The sequence below is a fragment of the Salvia splendens genome, chromosome 3 (assembly GCF_004379255.2).
Source record: "Salvia splendens isolate huo1 chromosome 3, SspV2, whole genome shotgun sequence".
In the NCBI taxonomy this organism is placed as follows: Eukaryota; Viridiplantae; Streptophyta; class Magnoliopsida; order Lamiales; family Lamiaceae; genus Salvia; species Salvia splendens.
This window is the reverse complement of record NC_056034.1, coordinates 8,689,964-8,713,345: the sequence shown is the minus strand read 5'-3', so window position 1 is coordinate 8,713,345 and position 23,382 is coordinate 8,689,964. Positions and strand designations below refer to the sequence as shown.

Here is a 23,382-nt window from a genome sequence, read left to right as displayed (position 1 = left end):
TCCAGATATGAAAATGGCAAATGACATTTAATGAGAACAAAAGTCAAAAGATGCTTACATCGTCAAATTTCACAAGTACAGAGAAAAAAACCGTCATGGAAGGGGTAAATTCGTGAATTCGTTGAGGCGCTGAGCAAAAAAAGGGGTAATTTCGTAATTCAAAGACTGCCATACCCCTACCCTACCTTACCCCACCTCGCCCCTCCCCCGCTCTTCTCCGAATCACTACACACCGATTTCAAGAATCCCCGCCGCGAAGTTCCCCCCCCTTCTTCTCCTCTCTCTCTTCAATTTCTGAATTGCTATAACCAAAAAAGTAGCGGCTTTCGCCTCATTCTCACAACTCAACCTCTTGCATACGTTACAAGCGAGTGAATTGCGTTTTCCACCAAACAAATTCGTCATCACTCGTCGCTCTCTGTGCCCGCTTTCACCAAATTGATTGCGTCGCTCCTTAACCCCTCCCTTCATTCACCCACTCAATTCTCGTCGTTTTCCACCAAACTCCCGCTGCTCTCTTCATATTTACATCTTAATTACTCGGTGCTGCATTAGGAGCTCAACATCATTTGAGTAATCGAAGCAGAAACCGAGTAATTGAAGCTGAAAACCAATACCGCGCTAGAATGTCGTTCCAAATCGATCTGAACGAGATGCCAATTTCGTCACCCCGGGAGGCACCCGACGACGCCGCTCCGCCAGCTTCCGTCTGTGTGCTGTGCCGGAAAGGGGTTCCGGTTGGGAATGTTCCCGACAAAGTCACGGGAGAGCTGCGCCTGGAGAAAAAGTGCTTCCAGTGCTTGCTCAGGAACGACAGCGGCGCTGCTGGAGGCGAGGCGAGGCGGTTTGACATCAATGCACCGCCTCCACGCGAGGCAGATGACAGAGAAATCGTCAGGGCTGCGGCCGGCCGGCAAGGGATCGGTCGGGGGAGGTATGAATGTTACTTTTTGGTCCACCCCCTTCCTTTTCTTTACGATATTTTCAAGTTAATTATTGACATTCCTGCTGTTTATACAATGCTGTTGAATGTTTATGGTGTATTTCACCGTTCTATGTGCCAGGACTTTGTGAATCCTTTTGTTTTATTTTTTTCCTTGGTTTGTTTGTGTCATGCTTATGCTTATCTTACTAGTTTTTGTTCTTTGGATTAGTTCTCATCTTTCTATATAACAGTTTTCCTTCTTTTTTTTCTATATAAATTAATTTATTGTGTTTAAGTTTGTTAAATGCTTGTGTTATATGTGCATACGGTAGAATAATTTTTGGAACCTTTGTCAAATATCACAAATTTTGCAAGTAAAGACTAGGTACTGGAGTGGATGTACATCCTATGTTATGGAGGACACAAATTTGACATGTATGTGAGTAGGATTGGTGCTCGGCATTCTCCAATCTCATAAAAAACCTGTATTGATTCTTTGTAACTATACATAAAATCTAAAGTGCATTCTCTTCAAATCTCGATCTATTTTGCCTTTTAAAACTTCTTTGCTCTTAAGTTTAAAGTAGATCTCTTATCAGGTGGACTTTTTTTTAATCACAATGTTATAGTATGTTCAGGCTGAGTAGTTTTCTCCTCCCATAAAGTTTTTGATTTTTTTAATAGTAAGGGTCAAAGTCTGCAAAAGCTCAGATTTTTTGGCTAATATTGAGTTACCTCTGGCTCCAAGGCTAAGCAACTTACATATGAAGCTTCTTTCTCGTCAAATTTTTTGACTATGATGTATAGTTCTGAAATTAACTACGCTCATTTCAGAAATTGATCCAAAAAGAGATACCACTGTGATTCATATGATTCATTCCAGTTCAGTTAAACCATGATAGTTGAAGACGAAGAATCTAAAAGAGCATACCTCCCATCTTTGCGAACCGGTCTTGAAGTTTCCGATATTATGGACAAGGCATTACGAGGGACCTAAGGACAAAGGAAATAGAAGATCGTAATTTTTGGTCCTGTTCTGACTCATGATCTTCTATGCATTAATTGTTGCAAACTTGAGAAACAAATGAAAAAGGAGGTAGAATAGCTCACTTTTCTGATCATCAATCCAGATCTTCGTTGAAGTTGTAGAAAGGGAAATGGGAGAAAGAAGTGGCTGGGGGTATGGCAAATGCGTCAATGACAACTTCATGTCATGTGTAGTACAAAAAATATATATCTCTTTCCTTTTTCAAGTAATAAAGCCCTCTTTCCTATAAGGAAAGCCTCGACTAACAATTTCCGTTCTATACAATATTTTTCTAATGATCATTACTCCAACTTCTAGGGTCAATTATATAGTACTAGTATTTTTTACAATGAAATAATATTCCACATCGCTTAACTGCCATATCTACTAATGATAATGGCTGCATTGAAGACTCACCCCACCCTTTTAATTGCTTCTTCAGTGCACCAATGTTGGGTGTGTTTCAATACACGGCCCCTCGGAAACAACATTGTCCTCAGACCTGTAGGCTGGGCTTGAAACTATAACACTTTACATGCTTTGGTGGTGGATCATACTCAAGTTGACGGACGTAGTAAACAAGCAAATTGAAGATGACTAAGAACATGAAAGATCAAATGCTGCACCTTGAACCAAGGAGGGTTGGCAAATGCGTCATTGACAACTTCATGTTCTATGTAGTATACATATATAACTCTTTCCTTTTTCAAGTAAAGCCCTCATTCCTATAAGGAAATCCTCGACTAACAATTTCCGTTCAATGCAATATTTTTCTAATGATCATTACTCCAACTAATATAAAAATATATATTCTCTCTCCACTTAACATAAAAAACATCTCCTAAATTCACGAAGACTCACCCCCTCCCTTATAGTTGCATTTTTAGCCTTGTCCTCATACCTGGACGATGAGGAGGCTGGGTTTGAAACCATAACACTTTGCATGCTTTGGTGGTGGATAATACTCAAGTTTACGGACTGAGTAAACGATCAAAATTGAAGACGACTAAGAACATGAAAGATCAGATGTTGCACCTTGAACCAAGGAGAGTTGGAAAATGCTTTAGTGACAACTTCATGTCCTGTGTAGTCTTTCAATTACCAACAAATGCGTTAGTGACAACTTAATGACAACTTTAGTACCAACCAACAAATTCGGTTATCTTTCTGGATCAGCCATGAAGATGGTTTGGTTCCTTTGATCTTCAATTATTGTCGGGAGTTGTAGTGCCATTGTCTACCGAAAAGGTGGGATAGGTGTGGGCACAATATTAGATATTTTTTTGTGGTCAACTTGATCTCCTGCCTATGAACCATATTTAATGTCATTTGTCTTGGGTTGAACATATTTGGCAATACTCTGCTCATCAGCATTAGTCGCTACACCCTCTTACAACTAACCATCTACTTTAACGTTGACGTCCGACTCACTCACCTTATCCAAGCGAAAAGCCCGTAGCTTCTTCATAATGACATTCATCCTAATATCCCTTTCAGCCCACCAACCAACGTCCTTGGTCGCAATTATTTCGGACTCTTCTTTGTATGTACGAACCCGAGCCTTCATGTTATGGATAATCTTGACCGCCTTCTCCGATTTGACGATGTTTTCCCTCCAACAGTCCACGTTTATCACATCTTTTGATACGAAATTGAAGGCGAAAAACCCGTAGCTCCTTCATAATGACATCCATCCTAATATCCCTTTCAGCCCACCAACCAACGTACTTGGTCGCAATTATTTCGGACTCATCTTTGTATGTACGAAGCTGAGCCTTCATGTTATGGATAATCTTGACCGGCTTCTTCGATTTGTCGATGTTTGCCCTCCAACAGTCCACGTTTACCACACCATTTGATACGAAATTGAAGGCGAGTCTGTTTATTCTTGATAAGATGTTTGCAAAATAAACATATTGTACCTTGGCCATAGTAAATAGATTGAATAGGATCGAAATCGAAAATAAGAATATGAATATATAACTCTTTTCTTTTTTTAGGTAATCTCTCTTTCCTATAAGGGAAGCCTTGGCTATCGGTTGACGTTCAATACAATTTTTTCTAATGATCATTTCTCCAACTCTTAGGGACAATATATTGTACTTCTTACAAGGAATTGCAAAAGTCTCTTATTCATGGAAATAATAAAGATCATGATAATGGATACATAGGAACAATCCTCCACCTTCACTTTACTGCCATCTACTAATGATAATGATATTGGCTGCATTGAAGACTCACCACCCCCTTTAAATTGCTTCTTCAATACACCAAAGTTGGGTGCATATCAAAAAAGTGATTCTATGAACCTAATCATTGTTGGTGCATAGTTCCAATCTTATACGTAAAGTATAACAATATGGTAAACAAAACACATTTTCATGCAATTTTCTTGTTGGTTCTTACCCTTTATCTTCTAATTTTATACTATGCATCAATCAGCTGCTGAAGTTCCTCTGCTGCATGTGTACCCTTATTTTCTTATTTAATCTAATAAATCTCACATGAGGAATTTTTTATAATGTGGTTATATAGTTATACATAATTATTTCCTCTGGAGTAACGTTTTAATTTTGGATTACCTAGTATACTTGTATTCCCCATTTGTTAATATAGGCTACATGCCATTTTTGGATATAAAGTTTTTTTCAATGTTATTAAATGGTGGCTTATGGCAGTCGACCAAAAAATCGCCACAAGGTTATGGTGGTCGGCATGGCGGGCTATGTCGGTATTGCTAATATATATAAATTAAAATAAGTACGAAATAAATTTAGAAAATAATAGTAAAAATATACTATCTCAAATCTTAGAACAGCAATTGAAGCATAAAGTAACAATTATATAATATGTCTAATAATTAAAGTCTTCGATAAACAATAAAATGTAAAGTCATTTGGACAGCTGAACATGCGGCGGTGCAGCTAGGATGGCGGGGCACTGAACAAGAGGTGACGCTGGGCAGCGAGTCCACGATACTGAAGGAAGGCGGTTGGGGGATAGAGAGGAAAGTACTAGTTCTTTTTTTGTGTGTCAATGTGGAGGGACTCTCAAATCTGAAAACATAACACCCTATATCAAATGGGAAACGGGTCAGGTTTTGGGCTGCTAGGCGTCATTTGGGCAATTGGGCCAGGTTTAGGGCAAATGGGCAAATTGGCTGGGTTATTCAGGCAATTGAGGCGGGTTTAGGGCTCAGCAACTCCAAACCTCGGCCATACATGCCATGGTGATCGCCATCATTTTTCTGCCCCACAACCTCGTGGTGATGTTTTTTTTTTAAAACCCATCACGATATAGCGCCATGGCATCACCATATCTGCTATTTAATAACATTGGTTTTAGACTAATTGAAGCTTTCCCTTAGTAAATGTTTCATCATTGAAAGACATGTATGACCTGATTGCTAGTTTCTTTGAATTTTTTAGTTGTTTTAGTCCATGGTGCACATGATTGACATAATTCTCCTTCCATCTCTTTGTTCATGTTGGTGAATCTTCATTGAGAGACCTATAACTTACCAAATATTTGGTGTTGTGTGAGTTACGGTGCTAGGCTACAACTATTTGTCAATTAGACATGCCATGCCTTCTCGGGGGTGTACTTTTTTTTGCTTCAATGGACAACTTTTTGTTGTTTCTGATACATGAATGTCTCAAAAATGCCTTCTTAAAATATTAAAAATGGATCTAGATGCTCACACCTAACCAAGGACTAGTTTGTTTGAATCACTTTCTTATTTCCTAAAAGGCTATAGCCATTTGTTGATGTAAACATGCATATTTTCCATGTGAATATGAACTATTTATGCCCAGAAATCTCCCTACTATTAACATATGATTATTTTTCCTTATTTTCTTATTTATGTTTGCATTATTTCAGTCTTGATTTCTTCTTGATTTAATTGCTACATCCGAGGTAACAAAAGTAATCTTTCTATGTTTGTTCACTTATTTGCACTTGTCATGGACATGGACTACATAATACTTTTGTACACGTATACCTGAGCAGAGACAAGGTGTGAGGATTATGCTAGCATTTAAAAAAAAAAGATTCATAGTTTTTTCTTCCTTTTCTTATCATTGTTTGTTAAATATGTTCGTTGAGGCCAATAAAAGACGATTGTGCTTGGAAAGTCTAGTGATATGTTTCCTTATGGAAACAAATTTGTTTCTGAAACTTGTTAACATATAAAGCACAATAATTGCCTTGAAATGACTGCGAGAGAATAGCCATACCGAGCTCATGATATCTCTCTCTATATTGCATTTAGTGAATAGTCGATCTGTTCTTATTTTGCTGATTGGTTCTTGTTTTGGTATATATACATGATTAAAGGCATGATAAACGCCTATTGCTTATAAAACTCTATCTCCACATGAATAATTTTTATTGCTGTTTCTCCTCCTGGAGCCTCTTTTTCTGTTTCATCCCTCCCCAGTGCCTCGTGTGTTGAACTTTTATTGATTTTTATGTAATTCCAATCTGCAGAGTACAGGCTTATGTCCACCCTTCTTTCTATAGCCATCATGTGAATACAAGAAAAATAAATCCTATGCTGGATGGTATGGTGCATGGTCTCCCAAATACATCTACCGTTGCAGTAGATTCTGCGCATTCTAGATTTCGCGATGCATTGCTGCAAAAGGTGCATTCTGATGGAAGGTTAGGTACAATTCACGAAGAATCTACATTCGCTGCATGGCTCCGGGCTAGTCATATTCCACTGGAGTTTCCTCCTGCAAGTCCAAATGTGTTGTATCTACAAACCCTTAGAGAATACATTGCTGCAAGATCGGGTACTTTGGGAGAAGGTTGGCGTGTTGAATTTGAATTTTGTGACAAAATATATAAAACCTCTGCTGTTTATATTGCACCTGATGGAAGTAGGTTCAAATCTATGGAAGAAGTTGCTTTCCACTTTGGGCTGTCTTCACGCTACCATTATTTGGAGAATGGTAATGTAAGTGCAGAACCTGCCTCCGTTCGGAGTGAGGTGAAGATTGACTCAATGAAGAAGGAATCCCCTGCGATTATGACCGCTCAAAACTGCAGGCAAAGGCAGAAGATGTCAATGGCCAGCAAGAACCAGGTTTTTTTGTCCAGCTTAGGGGTCAAAAGTTGTCCTGGAACTACTTATAACAAGATTGTAGGAGAATTGGGCTCCTCAGAACATGGTGGTCTTCATGATAGTATCCATGTAAGTGTATTCTCAAACTACAATAGAGACTTAATACAAGAACTGCTGTTTTTATGCTTACTCTTAATTGCATGTGTAACTGATATCTTCACCATTTATGATTAAAAATCATTTCAAATGTCATGAGTGCCAAGTGAAGTGAAGCACTCTATGCACATACATTCAGTAGTCGACTTAGAAGCTAAAAACAGAGCTTTGGTATCCATCCTTAAATGATCAGTTATTTGTCAACTTTGCTTTCTACTACTTCTGGAGCTAGTCAGCGTGCTGGCAGAATAGGATATCTGCGGCTTTTAAAAGTTGCTCTTGGAAATGTTTTGATATCTGAATATGGCAGCTTGGGCAACAACAATTCTATTAATTATTCTTGATGTTTTAGTAACTGTGAACTTAATGTACATCTCTTGACATATATTTTCTCTATTTCCCAGGAGGACTTCCCAGTTCAGTACCATGACTTCTATCTTATTTCAGCTGGCAATATTGATCCACGACCGTCATACCACAATGGAAACCAAATCTGGCCTGTGGGATACAGATGTAGCTGGCATGATAGGATTACTGGGTCTCTTTTTATGTGTGAGGTTTCAGATGGTGGTGATAGTGGCCCAATTTTCAAAGTTAAAAGATACCCATGCACCATGCAGTCAATACCAGTTGGCTCAACTATCCTTGTTAAGAAGAAATCAACTTTCAGCAAAGGTGATGACATTGAGGGTTTAGATGATTTAGCCGCATTCAAGATGGTTGATGATGATAGTATATCAACAATCACACTGCTAAATGAAGAAACCGCCCCAAGTCTAGAAAAATGTCTCTCTACTTCAAAGAGAGAAGAAGCCCGTAATCCCCGCAAAGATAATTCTTCAAATTCAAATTTAGAAGTTACACCTCAGAGAACTGTCAATCAGGTAAACAAAGCTGTAGGACTAAATGATATGATTGGGGAATTTCAAGTTGAGGGCAGGTCAATATCATCTGTGTGGGAAAACGTTTCTCAAGCTTTCTTGTATGCTTGCCGTGAGATGTACAAGCAAAATGGTGCAATCAAGTTCTTCTGCAGTCATGATGTGTTCAAAAGGAATAACGAAATCCTTGATGGTGCTGATTCTTTATCAAGGTATTGTTATTTTGAAGGACCTGCTAGTATCCCTCCATTGGTTCAGAGTGAGAATGAGCTTAACAAGGCCTGTGAAATGCTTTCATCATGGTTGAAGCAAGACAGGTTTGGTCTGAATGAAGATTTTGTTCAAGAGATTCTAGAACAGCTTCCTCAAGTCACTGCTTGTTCAGAATATGAAAAACTGAAAGAAAGAAAGCAGATTTCTGACCTACAAACAGTTGAAAGTGGGTTTCTGCAGGTTGAGCAGAAAGCCAACAATGCCTCTGAAACTTCTAAGAGATTTCTGCTAAAACTGGGTGGGACTGAAGATACTATAAAAAGGGACCCCTGCCCTCTAGGCAAGCAACTTAACAGAAGGCTACCATCATATCTGATGGGAGATGCTCTGCAGGTGAAACCCAGTTCTCTTATGTGGTATAAAATCTACAGTCTGCATGCTTATACTTGTTAGTATCTTTTTTCAGGTCTGGGAGCTAGGTTGGCGTTTCTTAGAGGTGCTACAGCTTGGGCAGCCTTTCACTTTTCAGGAACTTGAGTCTGAGCTTGTAAATCCTTGGTTAGATAGCTACCCTTTGGATTCAAGGCATGAAACGTTCGAGTCTGGAGTCGGTGGCTCCTCCAGTTGTGACAAGGCTTCTCAAAGTGGATCAGCCTCCGTTGGCAGATGTACTGGTCTTCTTTTGGCTAAGATTCTTGGCTCGCTGCTGAAATTGCTCGTAACTGAGCTGTTGTCAAAAGCAGCAGTATATGTGCGCCTTAATCTTGATGCTGGCGAATCTAAATCCAAGAGAGGCAAGAAAAAGGATTTGGACTGGCTAGCTGAGTTAAGGAAAACCAAACTTGATATGCTTCCTTTTAATGAACTTACATGGCATGAAATTGCTCGTCGATACATTTTAGCTGTGCTGTCCATGGATGGTAATCTTGATTCTGCAGAGATTGCTAGCCGTGAAAGTGGGAGAGTTTTCCATTGCTTACAAGGTGATGGTGGGGTTCTTTGTGGATCTCTAACTGGCATAGCCGCAATGGAGGGAGATGCAATGGTAGGCATTATCATTTACTTTGTATCATTTGATCGTTATAACTAATTTTTCCAGTTAGATAAAACTCTAGAATCTTGAGTTTTTATGCTAATGCATTTCGTTCATTCTCACCACTTCTGTATGTTTTTAGTTCTATAATCACCACTAGTTAAAAATAGGAAATTGATGACTAACCCCAAAAGAAAAGTAAGTATGTGAATGGTTATGGGTATCAAGATCCTTGTCTTCTTTTGGGTTGGACAATGAACCTACATCAATATCTGCACAATCTGCAGGTAAACGATCGGTATCACGCAGCATAAGTAAGTACTAATGAAGAATGCAAGCAGAAAAAACACAAATGAACATGAAAAGGAAATCAGTGACTTATTGGTTGGCAAGCCTGTGTTATTGATTTGAACTGATTGCGTATATGGGGTAAATGTAGAGCTTTCTGAGTTTTGATCAGAATACAATCTCCAAAGGCTAGCTAATGTTCCCTAATTATGTACTAGTATACAGTATACTAGTGTGTAATAAAATTGTGATGGTCGAATGTGATCGTCCTGCCAATTTGCTGTTTTCCAAAAATTCTTCACATTCTCTAATTGTAAAACATGAAAAATGTTTTGATTAGTAATGTTGCATTGTATCTTATTGCAGGTTCTTGCAGATGCTATGAAGGAAATATTTGGTTCATTAAAGACTAAAAATGACATAATAAGTTTATGTTTGTCAGAGTCTGATGCCAATGGTGCTCAAACAATTGAGGTGAATGATGGTGTTATCCCTGAGTGGGCTCACGCGCTTGAACCTGTGAGAAAATTACCCACAAATGTCGGAGCCAGAATCCGAAATTGTATCCACGATGCTTTGAACAAAAATCCCCCAGAATGGGCTAAACAGGAACTGGAACATGCCATAAGCAAGGAAGTATACAAAGGAAATGCATCAGGACCAACCAAGGTGATGTCTTTATTCTAGTTAGAAATGATTAGATGCGTTCATTTTGAAACAATATATGGCAGGTCTTTTGACCTGTATATGGTAAATTAATTTATTGCTGCTGCTTGACTACAGAGAGCTGTTATTTCAGTCCTCGCAAGAGTTACTAGTGAGAATCCACAGCAGAAGCCTGCTAAAAAAGAAAATGTTAAGATTAAGACCAACATGTCTGATATCATTACTAAACAATGTCGTATGGTGCTTCGGTGTGCTGCCGCTTCAGATGAAGACAAAGTCTTCTGCAACCTGTTAGGAAGAATTATTTTGAACCCAAATGATAATGATGATGAAGGGCTTCTTGGCTATCCTGCAATGGTGTCTCGTCCTTTAGACTTTAGAACTATTGATCTCAGGTTGGCTGCTGGTGCTTATGGTGGATCTCATGAAGCGTTTGCTGAAGATGTTCGGGAGGTTTGTGATTTACTAATGACTTTACTTTTTCCTTCGTCCTGACCACTGTTTGTGTAGAGATTTGTCGCTTTTATAATTGCTTGCCCCCATAGTTCATGGACTTGGTATACAGTTTGCCTAGGCTTCTTTAGATCCTTCTGTGCGTTTGCACTTTTGTGCTTCCCAGTTTCTACTGCATTTGATGTGGACCCTTCTTGATATGGAAGCCTGAGATTCCTTTTATTTCTCAACATGCATAGTCATGAAGTAAATTTTCTTGTGTATTTGCAAATGTTCGCTCATTTAAAAAATCAAATGCTCCCAGAAATATTGGTCAGGAAAGTGCTAGGCCTGATTAGCAAATGCTTGCATAAATTTTCTACTTAGTGTCTACCATTTTTTTATGTGAGATTAAAGATTTAGGACATGATAGGAAGTTCAAAGTTCATGCCATTTCATTTTATTTCTAGCTGCCATCTGTTTTCTAAATATTAACTAAATGACAGAGCTCCTAGCAATCCATTGTTTGCATTTTTCTTTATTTTCAGTCTGTGATTGGATTCAAAGATAATTATAATTCGTTTAGAGGTAGACACAGTTCTTGTCATTGTCTTGTTTGGTATGTAGAAATTCAATAATTTTAAAATTTGAAATATAAGACTTCCCACCCTCTGTGACATAATGCCTTGGAGTTTGAAATGCCTTATTTTTTGCTCCTTTTTATCTATAGGTTTGGCGCAACATACAAACTGCATATGGTGATCGATCTGAACTGATTGATGTGGCTCAGAGCTTGTGGAATAAGTTTGAAGATTTGTATGAGAAAGAGGTTGATCTGCTATTCTCTTCGTGCATGTGTGTTTCTTACTAATTTTAGGTGGTATTTGGTATCTTGTACTACTAGTGTCTGGAAATTAGGGTTTGCTTCCGTTTGAGCCGAGTTTCCCTTTTCTGTCAGTTCAAGAACTTTAATAGATATTGGCAACTTGTGAGCATGTGTCCAACAACTTCCCACTTTTTTATTCAGAAATGATTGCTGAAACTTAAGCTAATGGTGTGTGTAGTTGTCCAGTCAAAGAGTGACGCGGATTTGAGTTTGCCCAGACTGTGGTGTTCATTTTGGATTTCTTCTTCTTCTTCTTCCTGAACTTTTTATGCTTGATGTATCTTACAGGTTCTGACCCTTCTCCATAAAATGGCTAAAATTTCCAATGTTAAAGATTCAAGTGCTGATGCTCTGAAGGAAAGAGATGACCTTCTTGTTCAGGTGTGTAATAATGCGCTCCCTAGAGCTCCTTGGGATGAGGGACTGTGTAAAGTATGCGGCAGGGACAAGGATGATGACAATGTCCTTTTGTGTGATAAATGTGATTCTGAGTATCATAGATATTGCTTGGATCCTCCACTTTTAAGAATTCCAGAAGGAAACTGGTATTGCCCCTCCTGCGTTAGTGGCCAATCTCTTTCTTGCATTAGAACCTATGGGTCAATATCAAATCAGCACAGTAAAAAAAGAAATCTTGGAGAATTCTCGTGCAAATTTCTGGGAGAACTGTCCAGATTAGCAAAAGTGATGGAGGTGAAAGAACATTGGGAATTCACGGTCGAGGAGGTATGTTCTCAAGATTTTTCTGAGTTCAATTTGTTTGAGGAAACCAGATATCCAGTCGAATCATCTGGAAGAACCCTTGCTGTTCATATTTGTTTCTCTACCTACCATTTTCCTTTTTGTTGATGAATATTTTTTTCCTACTCTGTGATATTCAGTACTTAATGATTTTCAATAGTCCTTTAGCCTTTCTGATGAGCAATGTTTTTTTTTCTTCTTTTTGGCAGAGAATATTCTTCCTGAAGTTCTTGTTTGATGGGGCACTGAACTCTGCTACTGTCCGGGATCATATGGATCACTGTGCCTCTCAATCTGCTGATTTGCAGAATAAACTGCGTTCTCTCACTTCTGAACTGAAAATTCTCAATGCTAAGGAAGATATGCTTGGTTTAAGCGTTGAGAAAACAAATTCTAGTTTATTCAACATACGTGGAGATCTCAAATCAGATGCATCGTCTTCCCAGCACGCTAACGAAAATATCTCAAGAGGAAATCCACCTGAAAAGGTCAGTCTTCTTTTTCGCTCATCTCTGGTTCCTCTCAACGTTTTGATTACTTTACAGTCTTATGTGCCTCCTTCAAGAAGCAGTTAAATTATATGTTACGATGATTTATTGAATCAAACACAATGTCAGCAGCTTGCAGTGGAGCAAAGTCAACATGAGAAGATCTTTGTCGAAGCCCAACCATCAGAAGGACCTAACTTGCAAAATGAGATACCCATTTTCACTCAGCAGCAGCAAAGCGACCAAGGGCATACCGTTGTTCTGAATGATGCACAGGGTTCCCTCTCTACCACTCAGGTGCTACCTGGTAATAATTTCTCCAGCTCCACCTCTGATCGTGAGACAGAACTTGTGACACCTGCAACTGTGAGTTCAATTCACGAATCTGGGGGCAATCAATGCCCCAACCAAGTTGATATGGTTTCTCCACAAGGCAACAGCCCCAAGGTTTGCGCTGTTAAGGATGAAGTTTCTCATTTGCTGGAGTCAATTGCTAACATAGAGCTGAAACTTGTCGAGTTATCTCTTCGGCGGGATTTCCTGGGGAGAGATTGTAGTGGCAGAGTATACTGGGCCTTTTACTATCCTAGTGCTCGGCCATGGATAATAGCTTGTGGCGATACAGCATCCAAAGAGAGGCCTCCCAGAGATTTTGCCAGTATTCCTGATTCTGACAAGTGGATGTATTATGAATCTGATACTGAAATTGAGAAACTGGTAGGATGGCTGAGAGAGAATAATGTCAGGGAGAAAGAATTGAAGGAGTCCATTTCACAGTTTCAAGCCAGCAAACTGAAAGATACTGTGTATACAGAAGATCATATCCTTAAAAAAAGAGAAATAAGCTATGATGGAAGAAAAACTTTATCAGCCGATTTTTTGGCTACAAAGGCTAAAAATGCTTTGGAGGAAAAATATGGTTCCTGCAAAAGGTTTGAGGCAACAGCTATTCCTCAGAATCTTGTTACGGGAGCAAGTCAGAGTGGCAGAATGTATAGATGTCAATGCCTAGAGATGTTGTGGCCTTCTAAAGACCATTGCAGTTCTTGTCATCAGAGTTTTTCTACCTCTGAGGAACTAAGCCAACATACTAAAGAAAACTGTAAAGCTTCTATATCTGGCTCTAAGCGAAGCCAAACAGCTGAAGATACCACCAAACGCAAGAAGGCAAGAAATGTGGCTTCTGAGGAAAAACGCCTCACTAGTATTGGCGTACCTCAAAAAAGATCAACAGATGAGAAACAAATTGGTGGACGTACTTCTCTGGAAGGCTACCGTGCTGATCGCCCCTTTAATTTTGAGGAGATTATGACAAGGTTCATTGTTCCCAGCTCAGTTAAGGATGGGGTGAATGACATAGGACTTATTGGCAGTGGTGGTGTCCCGTCCCTGTTGGCAGGCCAGTCTCCCTATCTAAGTGATTCCACACTAGCATTGAGCCTTGCAGTAACAAATGAGGCCAGTTCAAGGCCTACTGATTTGAGAAGCAGACAACAGAATACTCCACCCAGTGCGGCGATGCACAGCAGGGGCTTTAAAGATTCACATAGGTCATCAAGATCTGTAGAAAATGGCCTATCTGATGAACTATCTATTGCTGGCAGATTGAAAACCATACTGATGAGTGAGAAGGATCAAGTTACTTCAGTGAAGGACAAAAGTTCATCAGTATCTGGGTTGTCAAAAAGCACTATAATTCGCGAATCTTCATCAAGACCATTAATAGGCAGAGCTTCTGAAATTTTGAGATTTCTTAAGATTAGTCTACTTGATATGGATGCTGTTCTACCAGAAGATGCTCTTAGAAAATCAAGGTCAGGTCAAGATCGAAGATGTGCATGGCGTGCATTTGTTAAATCTGCAAAATCAATCTATGAGGTTAGTCACACCTTTCTATTATTTGATGTCTTGCCAGTTTGTGTGTTTTAGTTTGATATGTAGGTCACGTAAGTTGTATCATGATGGATATTTTTCTCATTTATGCTCTCTGTATTTTTTTGACCCTTTTGGTTCTCAACATTTTATATGCCCAAATCTCAAGGTGAAATATACATGCTAATCAATAATCTGCTTTTGAGTGCAGACCATACTTTTTGTAATATTCAATAGGTCTCTTTTTTGAGTTTACTGATGCCATCTCTTTTTTTTTTTCAAATCCTGAAGCTTACATATCTGGTTCTTTCAAATGTTCTGACTATAAGTATCACTGTGGCTTATATCGATGGTACCACTTTAGGCAAATAATTCTATGGTCTTGATTTGCTTCACATCTCATTGTTGTTTTGTACTCTCTTCTTTCAGATGGTACAGGCTACAATCGTATTTGAGGACACAATTAAAAGTGAGTACTTACAAAATGATTGGTGGTATTGGTCATCACCTTCAACTGCTGCTAGAATCACTACTCTCTCAGCTCTTGCTTTGCGCATCTACTCTCTAGATGCAGCCATCTCTTACGGGGAGCCCCTGCCCGGCACTGGAATGGAGGTCTCAGAGCCAAGTTGTGCAATAGATAAGGAAGTTCATGAAAGTCCAACTCCAAAGAATCCTGCAAATCCTAGCAGCCCAACGCTGCAGAATACACCTGAGCCAGAGCCAGATTCTCCTGAGAATCCAAGAACTAGGAGTAGATCTAGCAAGTGGAGGAGGGATCTGAGCTGAGACAGGAAGAAACAAGTTGGTATTTATCTGATGTCGCAATAAACTCGAACTGCTTATTTACAATTTTTTTGGGCAGTGCCCCGGACAAGTTTTTTCATTAAAACCGTGGGGGGGGGGGGGGGGGTCCTCAGACACCTTTCGGTGGAAGAAGATGGAGGCAGATATGCTTTGCTCCCCTTGTTTGTCATTTTTTCATTAGTGTGTGTACATCGATGGAGTTACAGAGCTGATTAAAACTACAGTTTTATTCGAGGCACAGGAAACGGGTTTATATGTATATAGCCTATCTTGTAAACTCAAGTATTTGTCTTTGTAATTTTCAGCCTCGTTTTTTGTTTATGTATGTGAAACAGTGAAAGGTCAAAGAAATGTTGTATAATGTAGTACTACATAACGATGATTGTTTCAAAGAAATGTCAATTATATTTCCTCCTGAGATTGCAAGTATAATTATGTTTCTGTTATTCCTCTTATTCTGCTTCTTCCACTTTCTATCAGCTATGTAAATGGAAATGTCCACAGAGTGAGGAATCGACACCAATAGTGTCATTCACTCAAGTGCCAATGTTTGCTTTAAAACATCTAAAGTACATTTTTGGTTTTCCGTTTTATTGTTTTGGTCTATTTTTTGCCTGGTTTTGACGCAGACGTTGGCCTACCATTTTTCGTCCCAATAAGTATACTAGTCCATGTCTAAATTGGATTATGAATTTCTCGAAATCAATTTGAGAGTGATACAGAAATTTAAAAACACACTATATTTCAAAACTAAGACCTGGATTTTCCCACAAGAGGAGGAAAAAGTTCAAGATTGATTGAATACAGAGAATGTTAGTCTGGATTTTATTTGGAATTTTAATTCAGTTTCGACTGTGATAGTGGTCCAATGTTGGATTAATGCGTAATGTTTTTGAAAAAAGTGATTGTGGTTCCGTGTTTTTGTGAAAGTACAGTGTCTTCTGAGACATCGCCTATGTTCAAATGTTCTCCATTTTTGTCCCATATTACTTGATAGTGGTCCCAATTCAAATATTCTATACATGTTTACTGCTGGAGGAACATGCTAACATAAATATCGAAGAAATTGTTGGTGGGTTTTATAAATGCTGAGGATAGTTACATAGGGATATTACCACATCACAACGGTGTAATGAAATAAGTATATATGGGAAAGCCGTATAAGCATGACCTTTTTTTTTATTGTTGAGTTCTTTGTGGCTAATTTTTTTTTATATTTGAATGAATTTAGATTTAATACTACAAAGCAATCCCATGCAGAATAACCTTTTGAGGTAGATAACCTCAATCAAAGCAACCTGTTTAAGCAAAAAAAGGTAAAACGATGGTTTTCCTTTTGATTGCACACAATTTTGATTTCGAAGAGCATAAGATAAGCACGCCAATTAAGAAACTGCACCAGAGGTGATATACTGAAACTTACAAGATATGTGTGGTGCCGTGATCAATATACGTTGATTAAACCCAACATGTTTATTCATTTCGCTCAGGCCTTGGGCTTCAGACCCAAGCCAGTCTCTACCTTCTTGATCTCAAAAATAAGCATTCTCCACATCTTGAGCACAAACATTTCAGCTTCATCATCTAATATAGTTTGGAGCCTCTCGAGCATCTCACCTGCATCGACATGCTCCTGAGTGCTACACACGATATACTCTACTAGTGTGACCTCTTCCTCGCCCAAAAAGTCTGTTATCTTCTTTGATACCCATGGTCTCATTCTCTCATGCAGCACATTCTGTATAGTACAAAAGTAGGTTTGCTTGGAAACTATTATGCACATAATCTTTCAATCATACAGTCCCAGTAATAAGAATTCAAATCATCCCCTAAAAAATAATCACATTAACAGAAAAACTAACATAGAATGACAATTCACCTGTCTAACAATTTCTATATGAAATTAAATGTTTTGGTCTTTAATATCATGATCTTAATGAGTTTATTTTATCACAGCCTTTTGAACAATAAAGCAAAATGAATAAAATGATAATAAATTACGCCCTCCACCCCCAGAGGATATGATTAATCAAAAAGGAATAATTTACGACATCAAAGAAGCATAGAGGTAGTCACCTGATCATAGATAGCCCAGTTGATCTCATAGGAGAACAACTCATCTTTGGTCTTTGGGATAGTGTCAATCAACTGCTTAGCATCCAAGAGCTTCTGTTTTTCTGGGGTCTTTGTTTTATTTGATCTTTCTCTTTCAGAATGATCTCTTCTGCTCTCCTTGCGGATGCTATTGTTCTCTTCCTCATGTCTATCACGGTCACGTTGGCCGGATCTCTCATGAGAGCGTCTACTTTTTTCTTTTTCTCCATCAATTTCTTTAGAATTAACAGTTGAGATACGCTTCACAAATTCTGCTGCAGCAGCCATATTAGCTGTTGGGGCTTCGGCCATGGAAGATTGAATAGCTTCCCGTTCCTCAGTTGAGTAATCAATTGGAACTAGAGGTCTCATTTTCTTTTCCTTATGTGCATCCTCATCCTCATTAAAAACTGAAGGTACAGCAGCTCGCTTTCCGAATCCTGAAAGCCCAAAGCCCAACTTTTTAGTTGGCACATTGCTATTTTGTTGAATGTCCGGAGCAAAATTAGACGAATCGCTGGTGCCATTCTGCACAATCCCTTCACCTGTAACTGGTAAAAGTATATGTAAGTTCAGAGGTGGTGAGCCCCAAACTGGAATACGACCACAATTTAAGCCAGAAGAAATAAATACCTTCATAAGTTCTAGGACTTGGTTTGAGCTCAAAGGTCTGATCAGCCTTACCCTGGTCTTCAGCATTGATATCATTTGGCGAGATAGCTTTCTCTAATCCATTAACTGGCAGAACAGTTTCTGTTTTCAGTACCTCAAGCTGTTTCTTCTGAACTTCTTCGGCTCGCATTTTAGCTTCATCAATTTCTTCCTCCTCTCTCACTCTGTCAGCCAGATCCTCTTCCTTCTCCCTCTGTCTTCTTTTCCTCTCTTCATCACTGATCTTATATTTCCTCTTCTTTCCATACCCATCATCATCGTCACGTTCTTGGTCCACAACTTCCCACTTCCTTTCATGAGCCCTTTCTCTCTCTCGTTCTCGCTCTCTCTTCCGCCAATGTTCTCTCTCTCTTTCTCTGGATTCCCATTCTTTTTCACGCACTTTATACCTCCGTTCATCTTCCCGACTCCTATTTTCTCTCTCCTTCTCCCTCTTAGCTCGCTCATGCTCTCGCTCTCTCTCGTATCTTTCAAGTTCCCTTTCTCTTTCTCGTTTTGGGTCACGGTCTCGATCCCTGTTCCTATCATGCCTTCTACTCCTATCAGGAGAACCTGTTCCTGCTCCATCAGGCTCACTAGAGGGTTTGCTCTCAGCAGTCTTGTCATCATCATTTTTGTCTTCTGTATCTGCATAATGAAGTGTAAGCATTTCATCAGTGTCTGGAACAACTACTATGACATGGAAACAAAAAGTCCCGGACAGATTATCAGGTGTTTGTCAGAATTACATACCGTTCTTCACCCCACCTTCTGGTTCTCTATCCTTTGAACCAGAAGGCTGCTCTGAGTTTGAGTTTCCAGGTCCATCAATAAGTGTTTGTGGGGGTGGGGGTGGAGGAGGAAGTGGTTTGTTCTTCAGCCGTTCCTCTAACATACCTGTGAGCTTCTCGCAAGCATCACGGTCTGCATCCCTGTCTTCATCAGTTACAAGGCTAAAACTGCCAGCCTCAGGATTTTCCTTATTCGTCTCACTATTATCCTTTGTCTGTTGTTCATCTGATGAAGGCTTTAGAGACTCTTCAGTCAACTTAACAGCTTTGTCATTATCAGAGCTCGATTCCCTTGCTTCCTCTTTGTCAGAACCATCAGTTGCAGATTCCTTGGCTTTCGAACCTTCTATCTTTTTCTCTACATAGCGCTCAAGATATTTCCGTGTTGTTTGATTAACATTTAACTGCAGACCATTAAGTTGATAATAAATCAGCAGAAGAGCAAAAGTCCTTCTCAACTTTCATAGTTGGGAGGGATATATGATGCACATAATGCACATAAGAGTAACTAAGTATGTGAACCAAAAAGCCAGAAAACGTCAACAACTTGTAGTACACCCTCCGTCCGCGAATAGGAGTCCCGTTTTTCCATTTTAGTCCGTCCGCGAATAGGAGTCTCAGTTCACTTTTACCATAAATGGTAATAGGGTCTCACCTTCCACTAACTCATTTCATTTAAAACTAATATATACAAGTGGGGCCCCTATTCCATTAACTTTTTCCATCCACTTTTCTTAACATTTTTTAATCCCATGCCACAAAGAAATGGGACTCCTAATGGCGGTCGGAGGGAGTATAAGATTTCTAACGAAAGAGAAATTTGTAGCATGAGGCATCAGCATCTTGCATAAATATGGTGAGGCTAACACAACAAAGTTGAAGAATTACGTATATCTCTAATAGAAGGCAGTAAATCATACCATCAACTCTTGTCCATCAACTCTTAGCTTATTAAGTAGTCGCAATGCCCGAAGAACTCCTTCAGCAGACTCAAATTCACAAAACCCAAAACCTTTCAAAGTTCCAGTGGGGTCTTGTGGACGTTTCCAATTCTTTACTGGCCCACAAAGCTTCAGAAAGAGTTACAAGTCAGGCTTGGTTGATATGAAAATCAAGCTATATTATTCAGACAAAACTCCATACATGTACAAATTGAATCCCGCAAGAGAATGGAATAGAAGAGCACAATATTTCAAGATACTACATCAAACCTGCAGGAGAGACAACATGAAATCATTTTCCACAGTTGATGATATCTTCCCAACATATACAGTTGTCTGTGGCTCCTCTGCTGATGTCACGCTTGGAGTAATGGGTCTAACAACTGGAGGAATAATTGGACCACGAATTCCAATAACTGGAGGGCGTGCCAATGGTGGCATAACACCAACCAATGGCCGCATAGAAAACGCTGGCTGAAGCATTGGTGCATAAGGAGAAGGATAACGAGGTACTCCTGCATGAAGAGGCCACAAAAACTAGGCAGACTGTCAACAGCATGCTAATCAAATTACATATCAACTGACTATTTGTTGAATCAAGTATAAATAGATTTAACAAGATGCATCAACTGTTGTTACCAAAAACATCAAAGTAATAAGAGATTGCAGCACATGCATGACAACACTCACCAGCTGAACATATAACCTGAAGGAACATCAAGAAAATAGCATTGGGAGTCATGAAACAGGAAATGCATGAACAGGGCATACCTTAAGCATTGACTTGCAAACAGAAGGCATGCCAAAACTATCCAATTGGAGGCACCATAGGTGAAGGTTTAATTCGAGAAGTGATAATCACTACAGTAATAGCCTACTCAGTAAACAGCAAACCAGAACCGCTTCAGATTGGAATCGAACAATCACATTTTTTCAGTCATTTTTTCCTTATTTTATTCTTTCTAGAGCATTGGACTTCCAATATTACGTACGATATATTCCATTAGAACAAATGGAGTAGAAATCAATGAAATCAAGCAAATAATAAATGCGTGCATACCAACAAAAGGAGTTGAAGGGTGAGGGATACTCAGTCTCTAATGAAGCCTTCCAACCTTTCCCACCGTAAATAATCATGAGACACTGTAGAGAAAACATCTCGTCATCGATACCCCTAATCTGACTAACATGTACCCCTCCCTATCCCTTATGCCTCGTATGCTCTTTCTGTTAACACATTGTAAAATACAGCATAGCAGCACACTTAGGGACCAGTTTTCTTAAAGCATGGTAGGAGTACTTTGTAATGATCATGAGAGATGATTCAGCTAATAGACCAATTTCGTTATAAATTAATGGCAAATCGTCCAAAATGTTACTACTAAAAGTTAAAACCACCAACTCCACAAGAAAGTGCATCCCTATGCAAAATTAAGACACACACACACACACACGCAACTCATATATCCAGTCTATCCAGAGACAAATTGAATCGGAAATAGAGAGAAAACCCACCCGGAGGCATGGCACCTTGGTGAAGAGGCTGAGGCATACCAGGGTAGCCATTCGACATAGGCGGCCCATATCTCATAGGCTGACCGGGCATGGCGTAAGGCGGCGCCATCACCGGATGCACCGACGCCAACGGGCCGTTCCCAACCGCGGGAGCTGGTACCACTCCTGGAGGTGGAACACCAGGAACCTGATAGGGGAGGACATGTTGGAATTGCGGGGTAGCGGCGCCAAGCGTCCCAGCCGGGCGGAAGGAGGGCTGCATCGCCGGTGGAGGAGTAACGAGAACTGATGGAGGCGGAGGGCCGCTAGGACTAGGGTTTGGAAATTGGGGAAGCGATGTGGGAGATGGATCAGATTGGGCGGATCGAGATTCAGGTTCAGGTTCGCGTTCGGATTTATGGAGAGCGGGATTGTGATCGGCGGTGACGGCGGTTGTTTCCGGCGCTGGCGTTGGATCCGCCATTGGTAGATGATGATGAAGTTGTCGCTTTTCCAGTTCAAAGGGGGTTTTCAGTTTTCACAGATTGCTTAGATTTTTCTAAGCCCTAATTTGGGTTTTGTTGTGCGGTAAATATTTAATTTCAAATTTGACAGCTGTGTATGCTCCTGACTGGTTACAAGATGTCATGACATATTTACCGTACCATCCAATTCCAACCGAGACTATCGTCTACCTAATCTAAATTGCAAGTTTGATGAAAAGTCCTTAACGCTCTTTTAGAGGAAAATTTGAAAGATGAGGTGTCTTCTACTTTAAAATAATTTTTTAAGGCAAAAACAATTGGACAAATAATAGACCAATAAAATGCTAACTTCTTGAAAAAGTGTTAAAACACATTTAAATAGTGCACTGTCATTAAAAAAATTTATAATTAAGTTATTAAATTTATATATTAATTAGCATTATATTTGAGTTAAATTGGAATTGTGCTAGAGAGTTTAGTTTGCCTTTCATTTATTTAGGTTAAAATTGAGATTTAATCATTTATTGCAATACTTTTTCTCCTAATTAATTCACAAGCTAAACGACAACACAGATATGTAATGCTTACAATTTTCATCCTATATTTACTCAATTAAAGTTTTTAGTTCTTATATTTTAATTCACCTCTAATTAAACAATACTACTAAGTTTATAGATTAAACTAAGGAATAAGATGGCATTATATATATTTAAAATTAAATCTAACTTAGTCTAACTTCTTAATATAAAGAGTAGTGTAAATTCTCACATTATTCAAAACAAACAAGATGCATAAAATATTATCGTTATTTTAAGTGATAGTAGTAATTTACTTTTTATACGTATATGTGGCGGGAAGTAAGAAATTTATTCTTTCCAATATAAAAAATTCATTTAGTCTTTGGAAATGTATATCAAGTTATGCTATGTTCTGAAATTAAAAGAAAGAAATAAACAGTCAACCAAAATGTGATTATTGGATAATACAAATTTTATAACTTGACTTCTCAAAGAAGTTTTAAATTTATATGATTTAAATTATTCATATATTTAATGTGGATATGCTTAATATTCCATATATTTTTTTCAAATTAATTTTTTATAAATTAAGCTATTAAATTTATATATTAATTTACCTTTTATTTGGATTAATGACTTGCATAGCACTTTCAATAAACATCTTTACTCACACATATTTTCTTTATTTGTATATCTTATTCTAATTAATTCATACTCTTTGATCATTAGTCACACATCTTATTTTTGTCATTAATTTTATTGTTTTTACTTCACTCAGATTATAAATTAAAATTGCATAATTGTTTCATTCACTGGGGAGTAGTAAATTCTTCATTTGGAGTGAGACAAGATACATTTCTGTTTTTTTAAATCTCCATATTTCTTTCAATTCTTATTTTATATATATTTATTATATTTTATA

General features: G+C 38.7%; 2 protein-coding genes across 11 annotated transcripts; one reads left to right on the top strand and one right to left on the bottom strand.

The window, feature by feature from the left end:
* Window positions 1–238: 238 nt before the first annotated feature.
* Window positions 239–15,904, top strand: LOC121794739 (methyl-CpG-binding domain-containing protein 9-like). The gene is made up of 11 exons (XM_042193058.1): window positions 239–934; window positions 6,444–7,152; window positions 7,584–8,666; window positions 8,740–9,318; window positions 9,961–10,263; window positions 10,378–10,713; window positions 11,423–11,521; window positions 11,867–12,304; window positions 12,529–12,807; window positions 12,940–14,685; window positions 15,109–15,904. Exons 1-11 carry the CDS (start codon window positions 627–629, stop codon window positions 15,466–15,468), a joined length of 6,240 nt encoding a protein of 2,079 aa, XP_042048992.1. The 5' UTR covers window positions 239–626; the 3' UTR covers window positions 15,469–15,904.
* A 932-nt stretch (window positions 15,905–16,836) lies between these two features.
* Window positions 16,837–22,026, bottom strand: LOC121794737 (RNA-binding protein 25-like). 10 transcript variants are annotated; one of them, XM_042193054.1, is made up of 9 exons: window positions 21,479–21,619; window positions 21,024–21,190; window positions 20,735–20,837; window positions 20,234–20,478; window positions 19,943–20,092; window positions 18,985–19,426; window positions 18,214–18,879; window positions 17,563–18,131; window positions 16,837–17,224 (listed from the first exon to the last, which is right to left on the bottom strand). In XM_042193054.1, the coding sequence occupies exons 4-9, from the start codon at window positions 20,444–20,446 to the stop codon at window positions 16,973–16,975; spliced, it is 2,292 nt and encodes a 763-aa protein (XP_042048988.1). In that variant the 5' UTR covers window positions 20,447–20,478; window positions 20,735–20,837; window positions 21,024–21,190; window positions 21,479–21,619; the 3' UTR covers window positions 16,837–16,972. The 10 variants fall into 10 exon arrangements, with proteins under 10 accessions (XP_042048988.1, XP_042048987.1, XP_042048986.1 ...); XM_042193053.1 differs by having other exon boundaries at window positions 20,735–21,106; window positions 21,479–21,620; XM_042193052.1 differs by having other exon boundaries at window positions 20,234–20,837; window positions 21,024–21,106; window positions 21,479–21,620.
* Between the last annotated feature and the right edge of the window lie 1,356 nt (window positions 22,027–23,382).